This window comes from Dipodomys merriami, unplaced genomic scaffold (assembly GCF_024711535.1).
Source record: "Dipodomys merriami isolate MVZ:Mamm:240054 unplaced genomic scaffold, mDipMer1.0.p SCAF_1, whole genome shotgun sequence".
In the NCBI taxonomy this organism is placed as follows: domain Eukaryota; kingdom Metazoa; phylum Chordata; class Mammalia; order Rodentia; family Heteromyidae; genus Dipodomys; species Dipodomys merriami.
In genome coordinates this window covers 91,245,833-91,260,952 of record NW_027202270.1, presented here as the reverse complement: position 1 = coordinate 91,260,952, position 15,120 = coordinate 91,245,833, and the positions used below count along the sequence as shown (strand labels likewise).

Here is a 15,120-nt window from a genome sequence, read left to right as displayed (position 1 = left end):
CCCTCTGCTCTTCAGCTCAAGGCTAGAGCTCTACCACTTGAGCCACTTCCAGCTTTTTTTGTTTATGTGGTACAAGGAATTGAACCCAGGGCCTCATGCATGCAAGGCAAGCACTCTACCACTGAGCCCCTACACGTACATTTTTTGCTTCTCTTTCCCCTACTCTAGGGAGAATAACTTCTAAACACACCTACCTAATGATCATTCATGCATCTCCAAGGTACTTCAGAATCAGATCAGAGAAGAGAGCCTGGGGGAAATAGTGCTAGACACAACTGCCGTTTATGCATCTCAGTGACATTTTAGAATCAGATCAGGGATACTATCTCCCTGCCAAAGCCAATTGTGCCAGTTGTCCTGACCTAACTGTCTCCCTTCCTTCCCCTTGTTGTCTTGTACAGGGAACATTATCGGCTCTGGGATCTTTGTCTCACCCAAGGGTGTGCTGGAGAATGCTGGCTCCGTGGGCCTTGCTCTCATTGTCTGGATTGTGACGGGCATCATCACCGCTGTGGGAGCCCTCTGCTATGCTGAGCTAGGGGTCACGATCCCTAAATCGGGAGGTGACTACTCCTATGTCAAGGACATCTTCGGAGGATTGGCTGGGTAAGCAAATTTGTGGAGGCCTCAGTGAACTAGAGGAAAAGGAGAAAGGTGTGTAGAAAGATGCCAGTTGAAAGAACCAATGTCAGAGGTTTCTAGTCACCAGTGTGCTGAGAAGGGCAAGGGAAAGGATTGTTCTTTGGCCTCTCTGTCATGGTCACTAGGTAGCCTATGTCTTCTTCACACTTCTAAGTGTGACAGAAATTCAGGTGTAATTTTATGTGTGGGGACCCATACTGGGGCTTGAACTCAGAACTTGGGTGCTGCCCATTAGCTTTTTCACTCAAGGCTAACACACTCCCACTTGAGCCACAGCTCTACTTCTGGCTTTTTTTTGGGGGGGGGGTCCGGTCGTGGGGCCTGAACTCTGGGCCTGGGCGCTGTCCCTCAGCTCTTCAGCTCAAGGCTAACACTCTACCACTTGTGCCACAGCGCCACTTCCAGCTTTTTTCTTATGTGGTGCTGAGGAATTGAACCCAGGGCCTTGAGCATGCAAGGCAAGTGCTCTACCACTGAGCCACCTTCCCAGTCCTACTTCTGGCTTTTTGCTGCTTAATTGAAGATTAACAGTCTCATAGATTTTCTGCTAGGACTGATTTTAAATGTTAATCCTCAGATCTCAACCTCCTGATATTACAGGCATGAGTCACCAGTACCTTGCCAATGACTTCCTTCTGTCAACCTCGGGTCTCAAATTGCCTTGGCTTCTCTAACTTTACTAAGGAGCTCAGCCCTCACCAGTGGGCCAAAGAGTATAAAGGACACTTGCCCCACTAATCTCAACTAGATCCATTCCCTGCTCTAGCTATCAGAATTCTGGGGTTGAAAATTGACTTTTTCTACTATTGGATTTGGGGCGGGGTGACGTTTCAAATCTGCAGAGAAGAGATTCTGAAAGTAGTGAGGAAAAGAACTCTTACGACTTGTGTCAGTGCTAGTTGAAACTTAACACTTCATCATTAAATTATTTCATTGCCATTGTAGAGGGCTGGTGTCTCATTTGGGATGAGGTGGGAGCCTGGCTCGGCAGCATCCCTAAACCTGTTTGGTTCACCTGCTCTGCTCATGGCTACCTACTGACTTGCCTGGGCTTTCCACTGATGACTGAATCCCTGCCATGCCTGGCGGCGGCGGGGTGCTTATTCCTCCTTCAGATTCCTGAGGCTGTGGATTGCTGTGCTGGTGATCTACCCAACCAACCAGGCTGTCATCGCCCTCACCTTCTCCAACTATGTGTTGCAGCCACTCTTCCCTACCTGCTTTCCCCCAGAGTCTGGTCTTCGACTCCTTGCTGCCATCTGCTTATGTAAGTGTTGTTTGGGCTTGAATTTTAGGACAATCTCTTTTACCCTCCCAAGTGACCTGCATATCTATGAGCCTCCTTCCTTTCCTCCTTTTTCTTATTTCATTACACTTCCTACAAATGTGTCTTGAAGGTATGTTTTGTTTTGTATGGGAGAACAGGGGTTTTAACCCAGAACCTTGAACTTATTAAGCAAGTGCTTTACTTTTTGAGCCGTACCTCCTGCCCATACAATTATCTTTTGGATGAATGGTTTCTGTCTACATGCAATTATCTGGTGTAAAAACAAGAAGACACTGGACACTTAGATGGACAATTTAAATTGCAACCCCTTTGCACAACCTTTTATTTATTTTGCCAATTATGGGCCTTGAACTCAGGGACTGGGCACTATCCCTGAGCTTCTTTTGCTCAAGGCTAGCACTCTACCCCTTGAGCCACAGTGCTACTTCCATCTTTTTCTGTTTTATGTGGTACTGAGGAATCAAACCTAAGGCTTCATGTGTGCTAAGCAAGCACTCTACCACTAAGCCACATTCCCCAACCTTTTAAAGTTAAAGAAAATGCAATGAAAATTAAAAAACAAAAACAAAAACAAAACCCAAGAAGAATCCTAAGTAGCTCCTTGGCAAAGTAATTTTCATTGACAGGTTTTCACATGAAGCAATTTTACCTCGATTATCTGATTTGAGCTTCATGAGAAAGCCAGGAGGTAAGGTAGGCCAATATTATCATTTTCCTACAACAAATGAGTAAACATAAATCTATGCAAGTGACTTACCCTAGGAGGCAGGTCCTGTGGGAAATGCTGGGCTTCTGATTTTTTCTCTTTCCAGCACAGCACAGTGTGCTGGCTTCTCCCAGCTGATGACCATTACGGCATTACAGTAGTCTGCTTCTACCTCAGCTTGCCAATTCATGTGTGTTTGTGTGTGTGTGCCTGTGCATATGCTGGTACTGGGGCTTGAACTCAGGGCCTGGGTGTTATCCCTGGGCTATTTTCATTCAAGGCTAGCACTCTCCCACTTGAGCCACAGCTCCACTTCTGGCTTCTTACTGGTTACGTCGAGATTTTCCTGCCAGGGCTGGCATCTAACAGATCTCAGTCGCCTGAGTAGCTAGCATTACAAGCATGAGGCCACCAAGTACCCGGCTTCAACACTTATTTTTAAAACTATCCCAGGAAAGAATTTATTCCTGGCTAGTCCCTACCCTGAAATGAGCTTTTTGAATGTAGGGAAAACCTTGTATACAGATCTTGTGTTTAGGATACAGTCAGTTGCAGTTTAAAAAAAAAAAAATTAGAGAAGGGGAAAGATGGCTGCGATTGGGAACAGGTAGAGATCCTTGATAGAGAAATCGTGCAGAGCCATATTTCTAAGAAGTCTCAGCATGAATCTCTGAGGTCAATGATCTCCTTGGATTGATATTTGACTTCTTTAATCCAACACTAACTTTTCAAGCAACTTCTTGGATATGTTTCCGAGGCTGTACTTCTAGGGATGCCTCAGCACCTGCCTTCCCGCTCACAGCTTCCAACATGTTACATTTAGCTCACGATCAGGACCATCCTTGCTGCTCCTTTCCCCCATCCCAGCTCTTCCCTTCTGATGTTGGCTGATGGAATGAGGGAGGGAGGACCACTCACTCACCTATCCCAGTCCCCCTCCCAGGCAGGCAGCTGAGATGGGAGAAGAAAGGAAAGTGTATTCTCTTAAGCAAGTATGCCCGGGAACAGATCCTACCACCAAGCCAAGTTGTAATGTGGGGCTGAGACCTTTAGGGGAGGAGGCATTTTTACTTGTGTCTAATGAAAGGCAAAGGGATGTAAGTCCCCAGGCTGTCCAAACCTGCCCCTCCACTTTATGCATTCTAATTGTAGTGCTTGGCTGAGTTACTGCCTATTCCATTGTGTGATGGGGTTGTAACTTGTAACCCTATGTCTAGGGAAGGAATGGCTGAAAGGATTTCTGGAAAGAAGGAACAAGATCCCCTAGGCACAGAATTCAACACCTAGTGTCTGATCATGTCAGTGTGGAGGTGGGCTGGGATATTGGGACCACCAGGTCCTTGCTTTCTTGCTGGATCCAGAGCTGGGGGGAGAGGAGGAAGGAGGGCGTGGGAGTGCAGGAAAGGTTGTTTCTGCCATCAGACAAACTATTGGGAAGGAAGAGGAAGCACATGAGTGCTGGCCACTGCTGTTTCAGTGTCTTATGCACATAGCTTCCTTTTCCTGCTGATGCTGCTGAAGTGTCTCAGACTAGAGGCTCTCTTTTCTTCCTGCTATAGTCAAGAAAGCCTAACGCTATCAGGCTAGTGTGGTTCATGCCTGTAATCCTAGCTACTCAGAAGGCTGAGATCTGAGGATTTCTAGCCAGTCCAGCCAGGAAAGTCATAACATTTTTTTATCTCCAATTAACCACCAAAAAGCCCTAAGTAGAGCTATCAGAGAGTGCCAGCCTTGACCAAAATAGCTAATGGACAGTACTCAGGCCCTAAGTTCAAGCCCTAGTACTTGTGTGCACAGGTGCCACAGTGTGGAAGTTCCTTTGTATTCTCAAAATCTGCCTCCTGCACAAAGCTGGTCCTGGAGTAGTTTTCCTGAGCTTCCTCTGGGACAGAATGGTCCCAACCTTCCTAGGAGATGAGAATCAATCCTTGCTGACCAGCACCAGAAATGAAGCTTGCACAATGTGCTTTGTAGATACTTCTCACCTAATTTGCATGGAGCTAAGAAGAAATTTAGGAACAAGCCTGTGACCAAAATCAATCAATGAATCAATCAATCAATAAGTAAAGATGAACAACTCAATTCCTTTTTCTTTTCTTTTTTCTTTTCCTTTTTTTGGGGGCCTGGGCTCTGTCCCTGAGCCTCTCTGTGCTCAAGGCTAGCACTCTAGCTGGGTGCCGGTGGCTCATGCCTGTAATCCTAGCTACTCAGGAGGCTGAGATCTGAGGATTGCGGTTCAAAGCCAGCCCAGGCAGGAAAATCAGAGAAACTCTTATCTCCAATAAACCACCAGAAACCGGAAGTTGTGCTGTAGCTCAAGTGGTAGAATGCTAGTAGAGTGCTACCCTTGAGCTGAAGAGCGGAGGGACAGTGCTCAGGCCCAGAGTTCAAGCCCAATGTCCAACAACAACAACAACAAAAAGGCTAGCAATCTACCACTTAAGCCATAGTGCCACTTCCATCATTTTCTGTTGTATGTGGTACTGAGGAATCAAACCCAGGGCTTCATGCATGTTAGGCAAACACTCTACCACTAAGTCACATTCTCAGCCCTGGATTTTTTTTTTTGGTCAGTCATGGGTCTTGAACTCTGGGCCTGGACGCTGCCCCTCAGCTCTTCAGCTCAAGGGTAGCACTCTACTACTTGAGCCATAGCGCCACTTCCAGTTTTCTGAGTGGTTTATTGGAGATAAACTTTCCTGCCTGGGCTGGCTTTGAACCACAATCCTCAGATATCAGCCTCCTGAGTAGTTAGGATTACAGGTGTGAGCTACCAATGCCCTGCCCTGGATATATTTTGTTGTAAGCTATCTATAGCTCCCTCAAATTATGGCTCTCAAGGGAGCCAGTAAAATAGAAAGCAGGCTGTCAAAAAGTCTTGGTTTTGCCAGGTACCTGTGGCTCACACCTGTAATCCTAGCTACTGTGGAGGCTCAAGGTTCAAAGCCACCAGTGCTTGAAAGTACATGAGACTCTTATCTCCAATAAACTACCAAAAAAAAAAAAAATCTGAAAGTGGACTATGGCTTAAGTGATAGAGTGCTATCCTTGAGCAAAAGAATCAGAGACAACACCCCAGACTCTGAGTTCAAGTCCCAGGACCAGAAAAAGAAGGAAGGAAGGAAGGAAGGAAGGAAGAGAGAGAGAGAGAAAGAAAGGAAGAAAGAAAAGAAAGAGAAAGGAAGGAAGGAAGGAAGGAAGGAAGGAAGGAAGGAAGGAAGGAAGGAAGGAAGGAAGGAAGGAAGGAAAGGAAGGAAGGAAGGAAAGGAAGGAAGGAAGAAGGAAGCAAGGAAGGAAGGAAAGAAGGGAAATTTTTTTAAAAAGAAAGGAGAAAATACTCTTTTTCTTTCTGTTTTTTTTTTTCTTCTTTATTTGAGGACAAAAAAAGAAAGTCATTCTTTGTCCAAATGAGCACCCCTCCCAACCACCCACTCCTACCATCCTCCAGTCCACCCCTTATAGGTGTCTGGTAAGCCAGCTGCATAAAACATATCTTTGGAGATAAAGCCAGGAGCCACCCAGCCTGGCCTTAGACTTGAGAGAGAAGCAGCAGAAAGCTGGGCATGATGTGAATGTGTGTGTGTGTGTGTGTGTGTGTGTGTGTGTGTGTGTGTGTGTGTGAAACTGCTTTCCGCTGTCTCATTGTGGCAGGCTGGTGATGGGATGATAGATTTTGAAGAAAGGCTGCCCTTTGTGCAAAGGTCACTGGTGTAAAATGCAGAGGCCCAGAGGACAGGGCACGGAGCCCAGGGTATGGCAAAGCCCAGGTTGCCTAAGGGTAGGGTTTGCTGTGGAGGGAGGAGATGAGGTCAAGTCTAGTTCTGTGGTGGGGCAGTTTTGGAAGCTATCAGATGAGAAATTAAGTTTGGATGAGCCAGATGGTTGGGGAGGTGGAGAGGCAGAAAAACCTGCTGTAACTAGCTTGCCTGGCCCAGAGGGGAGCCTTGGGGGGGGGGGGGAGAAGGGGGAGAAAGGGAGAGGGAGAGGGAGAGGGAGAGGAGAAAGAAGGAGAGGGAGGAACTGCACATTTGGATTTGCTTGTGCAAATGAAGCTACCACTGTGAGTTCTTTTATTATTTAGGTCAAAGCTGATTATTCACTGCTGAGTCAGCAGATTATTCCTGGCCACCAGGCAGTATTAAATGAAAAACCTTTTTCCTTTCTCCAGAGCAAGCATATTCATGGGAGGGAGTTAGGAAAGGAAACCTGAAGGTATTAGAACTTAGTTTTGGTGCCTCTTTTTGTGATTTATTGGCTATTTCTCCTTTTTATTGTCTCATAAATAAATGACTATATTCTGCACATAAAAGAATCAAGTAAGACATAAAAAGAGTCAACAGGCCAGTTTCTGTGGCTCACACCTGTAAATCCTAACTACTTAGGAGGCTAGGATCTGAAGATTTGGGTCCAAAGCCAGTCTGGGCAGGAAAGTCTGTGAGACTCTTATCTCCAATTAGCCAGCAAAACCCAGAAGTGGAACTGTGGCTTAAGTGTTAGGGTCTCTTGAGCAAAAAAATTCCTGTGATCCTAACTACTCAGGAGGCTGAGATCTGAAGATCACAGTTCAAAGCCAGCCCGGGCAGGAAAGACCATGAGATTCCTATCTCCAATAAACCACTAGAAAACCAGAAGTGGTGCTGTAGCTCAAGTGGTAGAGTGCTCGCCTTGAGCTGAAGAGCTGAGGGACAGCGCCCAGGCCCAGAGTTCAAGCCTCATGACAAAAAAAAAAAAAAAAAAAAAAAATTCCCAGGGTCAGTGCTCAGGCCCTGAGTTCAAGCCTTTGATCCAGAACACAAAAAATAGTCAACAGGGGCTAGGAATGTGGCTTAGTAGTAGAGTGCTTGCATAGCAGGTATGAAACCCTGGTGGGTTCAATTGCTCAGTACCACATAAGCAGAAAAAGTCAAAAGTGATGTTATGGTTCAAGTGGTAGAGTGCTAACCTTGAGCAAAATGAAACTCAGGGACAGTGCCCAAACCATGAATTCAAACCCATAACTGGTTAAAAAATTAAAATTAGGGGCTGGGAAGGTGGCTCAGTGGTAGAGCGCTTGCCTTGCATGCCTGAGGCCCTGGGTTTGATTCCTCAGCACCACATAAGAAAAAAGCCGGGGGGCTGGGAAGTTGGCTCAGTGGTAGAGCGCTTGCCTTGCATGCCTGAGGCCCTGGGTTCGATTCCTCAGCACCACATAAGCAAAAAGAAAAAAGCCGGAAGTGGCACTGTGGCTCAAGTGGTAGAGCACTGGCCTTGAGCTGAAGAGCTGAGGGACAGTGCTCAGGCCCAGAGTTCAGGCCCCACAACCGGACCAAAAAAAAAAAAAAGAAAAAAAAGAAAAAAGCCGGAAGTGGTGCTGTGGCTCAAATGGTAGAGCACTAGCCTTGAGCTGAAGAGCTGAGGGACAGCGCCCAGGCCCAGAGTTCAGGCCCCACGACCGGACCCAAAAAAAAAAATTAAAATTAAATAATCAACAGTGAAATCTACCTTCTTTGCCTCACCCCTCCCTTGCCCAGTGACCTAGTAATAGCTGGTAAGTGTCCCTATGTTTCTAAATAAAATAAATAATATTGAGGTCAGGATTTGTCCTGACATGTTATCCACAGCTTATTTCTACAGCTTGACCCTTTGTCAGGCTGTTTCTTGGCTTTCTAGTATCAAAGAACAAAACTATGATAATTTCATTTAGATATTATATTTATTTATTTACTTATTTATTTAGTGCCAATTCTCAGGCCTTTGCACTCCCACTTGGTTTTCTTCTTACCACTTGAACCATACCTTCAGTCCAGCATTTTGCTGGTTAATTGGCAAAAATGAAGTCTTGAGAGCCTTTCTGCCTAGAGCTAACTTTGAACCATGATCCTCCAGACCTCAACCTCCTGAGTAGCTAGGATTTACAGGCATGAGCCTGTGGTACTTGGCTCTTTCTTTCTTGATGGGTTCTTCAGGCTGGTTTGGAATTCCTGGGCTCCAGTGATACTTACTCTCTCTGTGTCTCTCTCTTTCCCTCTCTCTCTCTCTGCCAGTCCTGGAGCTTGAATTCAGGGCCTGGGCACTGTCCCTGTCCCTCTTGAGCCATGAGCTCCATTTCTGGCTTTTTCTGTTTATGTGGTGCTGAGGAATCGAACCCACCAGGGCTTCATGCATGCTAGGCAAACACTGTACCACTAAGCCATATTTGCAGCCCTCCAGTGATTCTCTTACCTTAATTTCCTGAGTACTTAGGACCTCTGGTATTCATCACTATGGCCAGTTTAATTGGCTCTGTGTTTTATTCCAGAGTGGAATAAACATTTTATTCCATAAAGTAAGTGTGCCAATGGTCTGAGCAAAATAAAAAGGCTGGTTTCATAGACAGAGAAGAGCTTGACAGCACAAACAAATACCTAAAAGCAGAGCGGTTATTTCAAATATACTCTCCTTATAAGGTGAGGATAAGAAGACAGCCTAACAGGCAAATAAATGCTTAGTTAACACCATTTCATTTCAGGTCACTGCAGGCTACTGCTTTGTGAATCTGACAGGACTGGAAGTTTGGATTGTTATCTCTGATAACATAATAGGTCAGATAAGTGATTTACTTTCAGCTTGTTGGTATAGAACTTGGCTGGACTAACTTCATTTTGAGGTTTTTTGTTTTGTTTTGTTTTGTTTTGTCTTTTGGGCCTGGGCACTGTACCTGACCTTTTCAGCTCATGACAAGCGCTCTACTACTTGAGCCATAGTGCCACTTCCGGTTTTCAGGTGATTAATTGGGTATAAGAGTCTCACAGACTTTCCTGCCCAGGCTGGCTTGGAACCACAAACCTCAGATATCAGCCTCCTGAGTAGCTAAGATTACCAGCCCACCAGCACCCAGCTCATTTTGGTTTATTTGGTACTGAAGTAGAAAAAGTACTCCTCCAGCATCTAGTTTTGCAAATGTGGCCCAGTGGGGGTGTTGGAATGTGGGATGGGTCAGACCAGGTGGGGCTATCTGAATGGATAGTGGGAAATCTGCAAGGTATTATTTTAAATGACAGTACAGAAGGTGAGGTTACAGAATATTGTGATTTCTGCACAACTAGAAAAGAATTGCCCAGCTGGTCAGAAGTAGATGTCACATGCCTGACCTTTTGTATATATGACTAAGCCCTACTTTGTTTGTAACCAGCTTGTCATCAACCAGGGTCATCTGAACTTCTTGGTACTAGTCTGGACACAGACAATAAACTCCTTTATCCTCATTAAAAAATGGTCTTGATCTTACCTTGGGTGGGAGGCAGTTCAGGAGCTTAGTCTGGAAAAATGGCTGCCTATTACTCTGTGTGTATGTGCATGTATGCCAGTAGTGGGGTTGAACTCAGGGCCCAGGCACTGTCTTAGCTTTTCCCGCTTAAGACTGACACGACCTTGATCCTTATATCCAATTCCAGCTTTTAAAAAGTCTCAGACTTTTCTGCCTAGGCTGTCTTCAAACTGTGCTCTTCAGATCTTACTTAGCCTCCTACTTAGGATGGGAGGTGTGATCCACCAGCACTTGACAATTTGTTTTTGCCCATCATGGGGCCTGAACTCTGGGTCTGGGCGCTGTCCCTCAGCTCTTCAGCTCAAGGCTAGCGCTCTACCACTGGAGCCACAGCGCCACTTCTGGCTTTTTCTGTTTATGTGGTGCTGAGGAATTGAACCCAGGGCCTCATGCATGCAAGGCATGCACTCTACCGCTGAGCTACCTTCCCAGCCCGTACCTGACAATTTGTGTTTAACAATTATCATAGTCAAGATGGCTTCAGCAACAGTTGTCCTATTAGTTTCTCATCTTGGAGGTAGAGGATGCTAGCCATAAACTCATGGCTACATATATGCTGGACAAGTTCTCTACCAATGAGCCCACCCCCACCCAGCACCCTATCTCTCTTGCTTCCTAACTACCAATTTTGTCAACATTTGTTGGTCCCCTCCCATCTCTCTTCTCCTAGGGACTTGGATGTCTTTCATTCAGATCATTCTTGGCCCTAGCTCTCTCTAGGGGCTGGAGTCTCTATCCATTGTCTAAAGTAGAATCTTTATTCAAGTTCCCTCTTCACCCTGAGGGTCTTGTCCTCAATTCCTTCCCCTCCTTCACCCGAAGGAGAAAGGAAAGATTCTGTTTGCATTTCACAAGGGAAAATGCTACTTATCTTGTGTTTCATCATTCTGCTGAAATTCCTAAGAGGCTACTTTTCCAGGGTTTCAAATTTCTCCTCCATCTTCTATGAGCTATCTGGAAGGGGAAACATTTCTTGGGTTTCTTCTAACCCTGAGATGCCCTGCATTTCCTCTACAAAAGGTGCCAGCTGCCTGTAGCTAGATGCTCTCTGTTGTTTTGCAAGTCTCTCAGCAAATTAATCCCAGGACATGAGAGGCTTCAACAGTCCCTCCTAGCATCTAAGTCCCTTAATCTCAGTTGATCTTCCCTTGAGCTTTTATATTCTCTAGTCTTAAATTTCTCATCCCCAAATATTAAAGATATTTCCTCAGATACCTGTGCAACACTGCCTTCTTGCCCTTCCCAAAGTTTCCAAAGAGTTTTTTGGGTGTCTTATATATAGTACAGTTGGCAAAAACACCAACTAGGTTTGATTCTCATATATCCAATACCTCTTTTCCCTCTCTCTGTGAATCTTCTAACTAGCCAGTGCTCAAAATAAAAATATACTAGAATTTTGGGTGTGTGTGGTGGGGATGGGGGGGGTGGGGGGTGTCATGGGGCTTGGTCAAGAGCACTGTTCCTGATTTTTGCTGCAGGCTAATATTCCACCAGTTTGAGCTGTAGCACCACTTCTGGTATTGTTGTTGTTGTTTGTTTGTTTAGGTAGTTAGTTGGAGATAAAGAGTCTCTTGGCCTTTCCTGCCTGGGCTGACTTTAAAACACTATCCTCAGATCTCAACCTCTTGAGTAGCTATGATTACAGGAGTGAGCCATCATACCCAGCTTTAGAAATCTCTTGAGTTTTACTCAATAGACTATTTGTACAAATGGTAGGTGTGTGGTGCACATACAGCTACTAAGGAAGGAGAATTAGGAGAATCTGAGACTGGCCCAGGCCAAAAATCAAACTAGCCGTGAAAGGACTAGAAAGATGACTCAAGTGTAAAGTACCTGCTTAGCAAGCGTGGAACCCTAAATTCCCCAGTATCAGGGGAATAGTAAAGGTCAATTTTTCTTTTTGTTTTTTGGTTGGTCGTGGGGCTTGAACTCTGGCCTTGGGCGTTATCCCTCAGCTCTTGAGCTCAAGGCTAGTGCTCTACCACTTGAGCTACAGTGCCACTTCCGGTTTTCTAGTGGTTTATTGGAGATAAGAGTCTTACGGACTTTCCTGCCCAGGCTGCCTTTGAACCATGATCCTCAGATCTCAGCCTCCTGAGTAGCTAGGATTACAGGCGTGAGACACTAGCGCCTGCATAAAGGTCAATTTTTCTATACCTCTCTTTTTTTAGTTAGTTAGTTTTTTTTTTTTTTTAATGGGGTCTCACTATGGAGCCCAATCTGGTTTGAAACTTTAAATCTTCCTATCTCAATCTCCAGAGTGCTAGTACAAAAAGTATGAGATTTTACCAAGACAGAAGAGAAGAAAAAAAGATTTATTAGGACACCATGGCTGGAAGTCAGAGAGCACAGCACTGTTGCTGTTGTTCTTGCTGTTTTTGCTGAGCTCTTGCTGTACTCTATGGAGTTAGGGACACACTTTTATGGGGTTAGTGGAGATTTGGTTGATTGATTTGTGTGTGTGTGTGTGTGTGTGTGTGTGTGTGTGTGTGTGTGTGTGTGTGTCTTTTTGAGGCCATGGTTCAGATTTCATATGTGCAGAAATTCCTTGAGTACTCAGTTTCCATATCTTCATTCCATCTGGCCCATTTTGGGGGGTTTGCTTCATTTCCTTATTCTGCCTGGCCTGTTTCTTGCCCTAGGCTCACCTACATTCCATGTTGACTTTGGAATTTCTCTGTCCCATGTGTGTTTTTCGTAGAGTACATCAGTACATCTTGGAAAAAGGCTAAAGTCTAGGGAAGAGATTGATGACAATACACTGTGACAAAAAAAAAAAAAGAAAAAGAAAGTGTGCCGGGTACTAGTGGCTCACGCCTGTAATCCTAGCTACTCTGGAGGCTGAGATCTGAGGATCATGGTTCAAAGCCAGTCCAGGCAAGAAAGTCCATGAGACTCTTTTTTTTTTTTTTTTTTTTTTTTTGTTGGTCATGGGCATTAACTCTGGGCCTGGGCACTGTCCCTCAGCTCTTTAGCTCAAGGCTAGCGCTCTACCACTGGAGTCACAGCGCCACTTCCGGCTTTTTCTGTTTATGTGGTGCTGAGGAATCGAACCCAGGGCCTCATGCTTGCAAGGCATGCACTCTACCACTGAGCTACCTTCCCAGCCCAGTCCGTGAGACTCTTCTTTCCAATAAACCCTCAGAAAAACAGAAGTGACGCTGTGGCTCAAGTGGTAGAGCACTAGCCTTGAACTGAAGAACTGAGGAACAGTGCCCAGCCCCAGAGTTCAAGCCCCACAACTGACAAAAAAAATAAAAAAGTGTACAACAGACAGAAAAATGTTTCAAAGTTGAGAGGGGGTAATAAGGAAGGGTTCTGGATGGACATAAAGTAGGGAACAAGCCGGGCGCTGGTGGCTCACGCCTGTAATCCTAGCTACTCAGGAGGCTGAGATCTGAGGATCGCGGTTCAAAGCCAGACCGGGCAGGAGAGACCGTGAGACTCCTATCTCCAATAAATCACCAGAAAACCGGAAGTGGCGCTGTAGCTCAAGTGGTAGAGCGCTCGCCTTGAGCTGAAGAGCTGAGGGACAGCGCCCAGGCCCAGAGTTCAAGCCCCACGACCGACAAAAAAAATAAATAAATAAAGTAGGGAACAGATGGATGCAGTAGATCCTGTAATCCTAGCTATTGTGAAGCAGAGACTGAAGGATCGAGGTATGAGGCTTGCCTGAGCGTAAATTTGAGACCTCCATCCCAATCAAGAGTTAAACTTGGCTGGGAACTGGTAAATCACACCTGTAATCCTAGCTTCTCAGGAGGCTGAGCTCTGAGGATCACAGTTCAAAGCCAGCCCAGGCAGAAAAGTCCATCAGACTGTTATCTGCAATTAACCACAAAACCTAAAAGGGGAGCTGTAGCTCAAGTGGTAGAGTGCTAGCCTTGAGCATAATAGCTCAGACACAGCACCCAGGCCACAGGACCTGCAGGGGGGGGAAAAAAAGTTAAAATTGGTGGCACCAACCTGTCATCCTAGCTACATGTACAAATAGGCAGATCAGATCATGGTCCATATACTGGGGCATACACTGAGGCCCTATTCAAGAAAATAACAAAGATAAAAGGTGTAGGGTTGTTGCTCAAGATGTAGAACACCTGTCAAGTAAGTGTGAAGCCCTGAATTCAAATGCAAAAAAAAAAAAAAAAAAAAAAAAAACACCATAATGGCAGCGAACATCTAGGAAGATGGAAGGGTTCACGCATGATTTGGGATCAAAAGAAAAGTAGCCTCTTGGGAAGGTGGGGAGGGAAGGGATGGTAGGGGAAAAACAAAGGAGGGGGTAACAATGCTCAATAGGAAATGTACTCATTACCTTTCTCATGTACTGTAACCCCTCTGTACAGTATCTTTACAATAAAAAAATTAATATTAAAAAAAAAGAAAAGGCTGGGCGCTGGTGGCTCACGCCTGTAATCCTAGCTACTCAGGAGGCTGAGATCTGAGGATCGCGGTTCAAAGCCAGCCCAGGCAGGAGAGACAGTGAAACTCCTATCTCCAATAAACCACCAGAAAACCGGAAGTGGCTGTAGCTTAAGTGGTAGAGCGCTCGCCTTGAGCTGAAGAGCTGAGGGACAGCGCCCAGGCCCAGAGTTCAAGCCCCATGACCGACCAAAAAAGAAAAAGAAAAGAAAAGTAGCCTCTTGGAAAAAAGTAACCACTTTTGTATGGACAGAGCCTCCAAGAGTAATAGGAAATGAAACTAACCAGGTAAACAAGAACCAAATCTGTGTGTGTGCGCGCGCGCGAGCGTGTGCATGTGCCAGTATTAGGGCTTGAACTCAGGGCCTCACGCTCTTTATTGGTGTTTTTGCTCACAGTAGGCTCACTGGAGCCATGTCTTGGAGCCATGTCTTCACTGAGTAGCCAGATCTTGCAGAATGCTGCCAAACCCAACTAGCTGGTTGAGATAGAGGTCTTTTTGCTGGGTTTGCCTTAAACCACAATTCTCCTGAATGAACAGCTTGGATGATAGCTGTAGGCTTTCATGCCTCACAGGCTTCTCTCTTAACTATTTGTTAAGTGTAACTGCATGTCCTCTTACAGGTACAGCCAGAGATACCGAATCAATCATTAGCCAATATTTCAGTACTTGTTTTGCTGTAGGCACTGTGCCTGGCATGGTTTGTATACTAAGAAACTCACAAGTATACAGAGAATTTCATTTCAAAATAGTAAAGTTCCCCAACAGGACAATAT

At 45.4% G+C, this 15,120-nt stretch overlaps 1 protein-coding gene across 1 annotated transcript in view; it reads left to right on the top strand.

Moving 5' to 3' along the window:
• Slc7a8 (solute carrier family 7 member 8) overlaps nt 1–15,120 on the top strand; it is an 80,977-nt gene that overhangs the window by 19,119 nt on the left and 46,738 nt on the right. The window contains exons 2-3 of the mRNA XM_070025177.1: nt 402–606; nt 1,758–1,909. Coding sequence (XP_069881278.1) covers nt 402–606; nt 1,758–1,909 — 357 coding nt within the window. The remainder of the gene's footprint in view (nt 1–401; nt 607–1,757; nt 1,910–15,120) is intronic.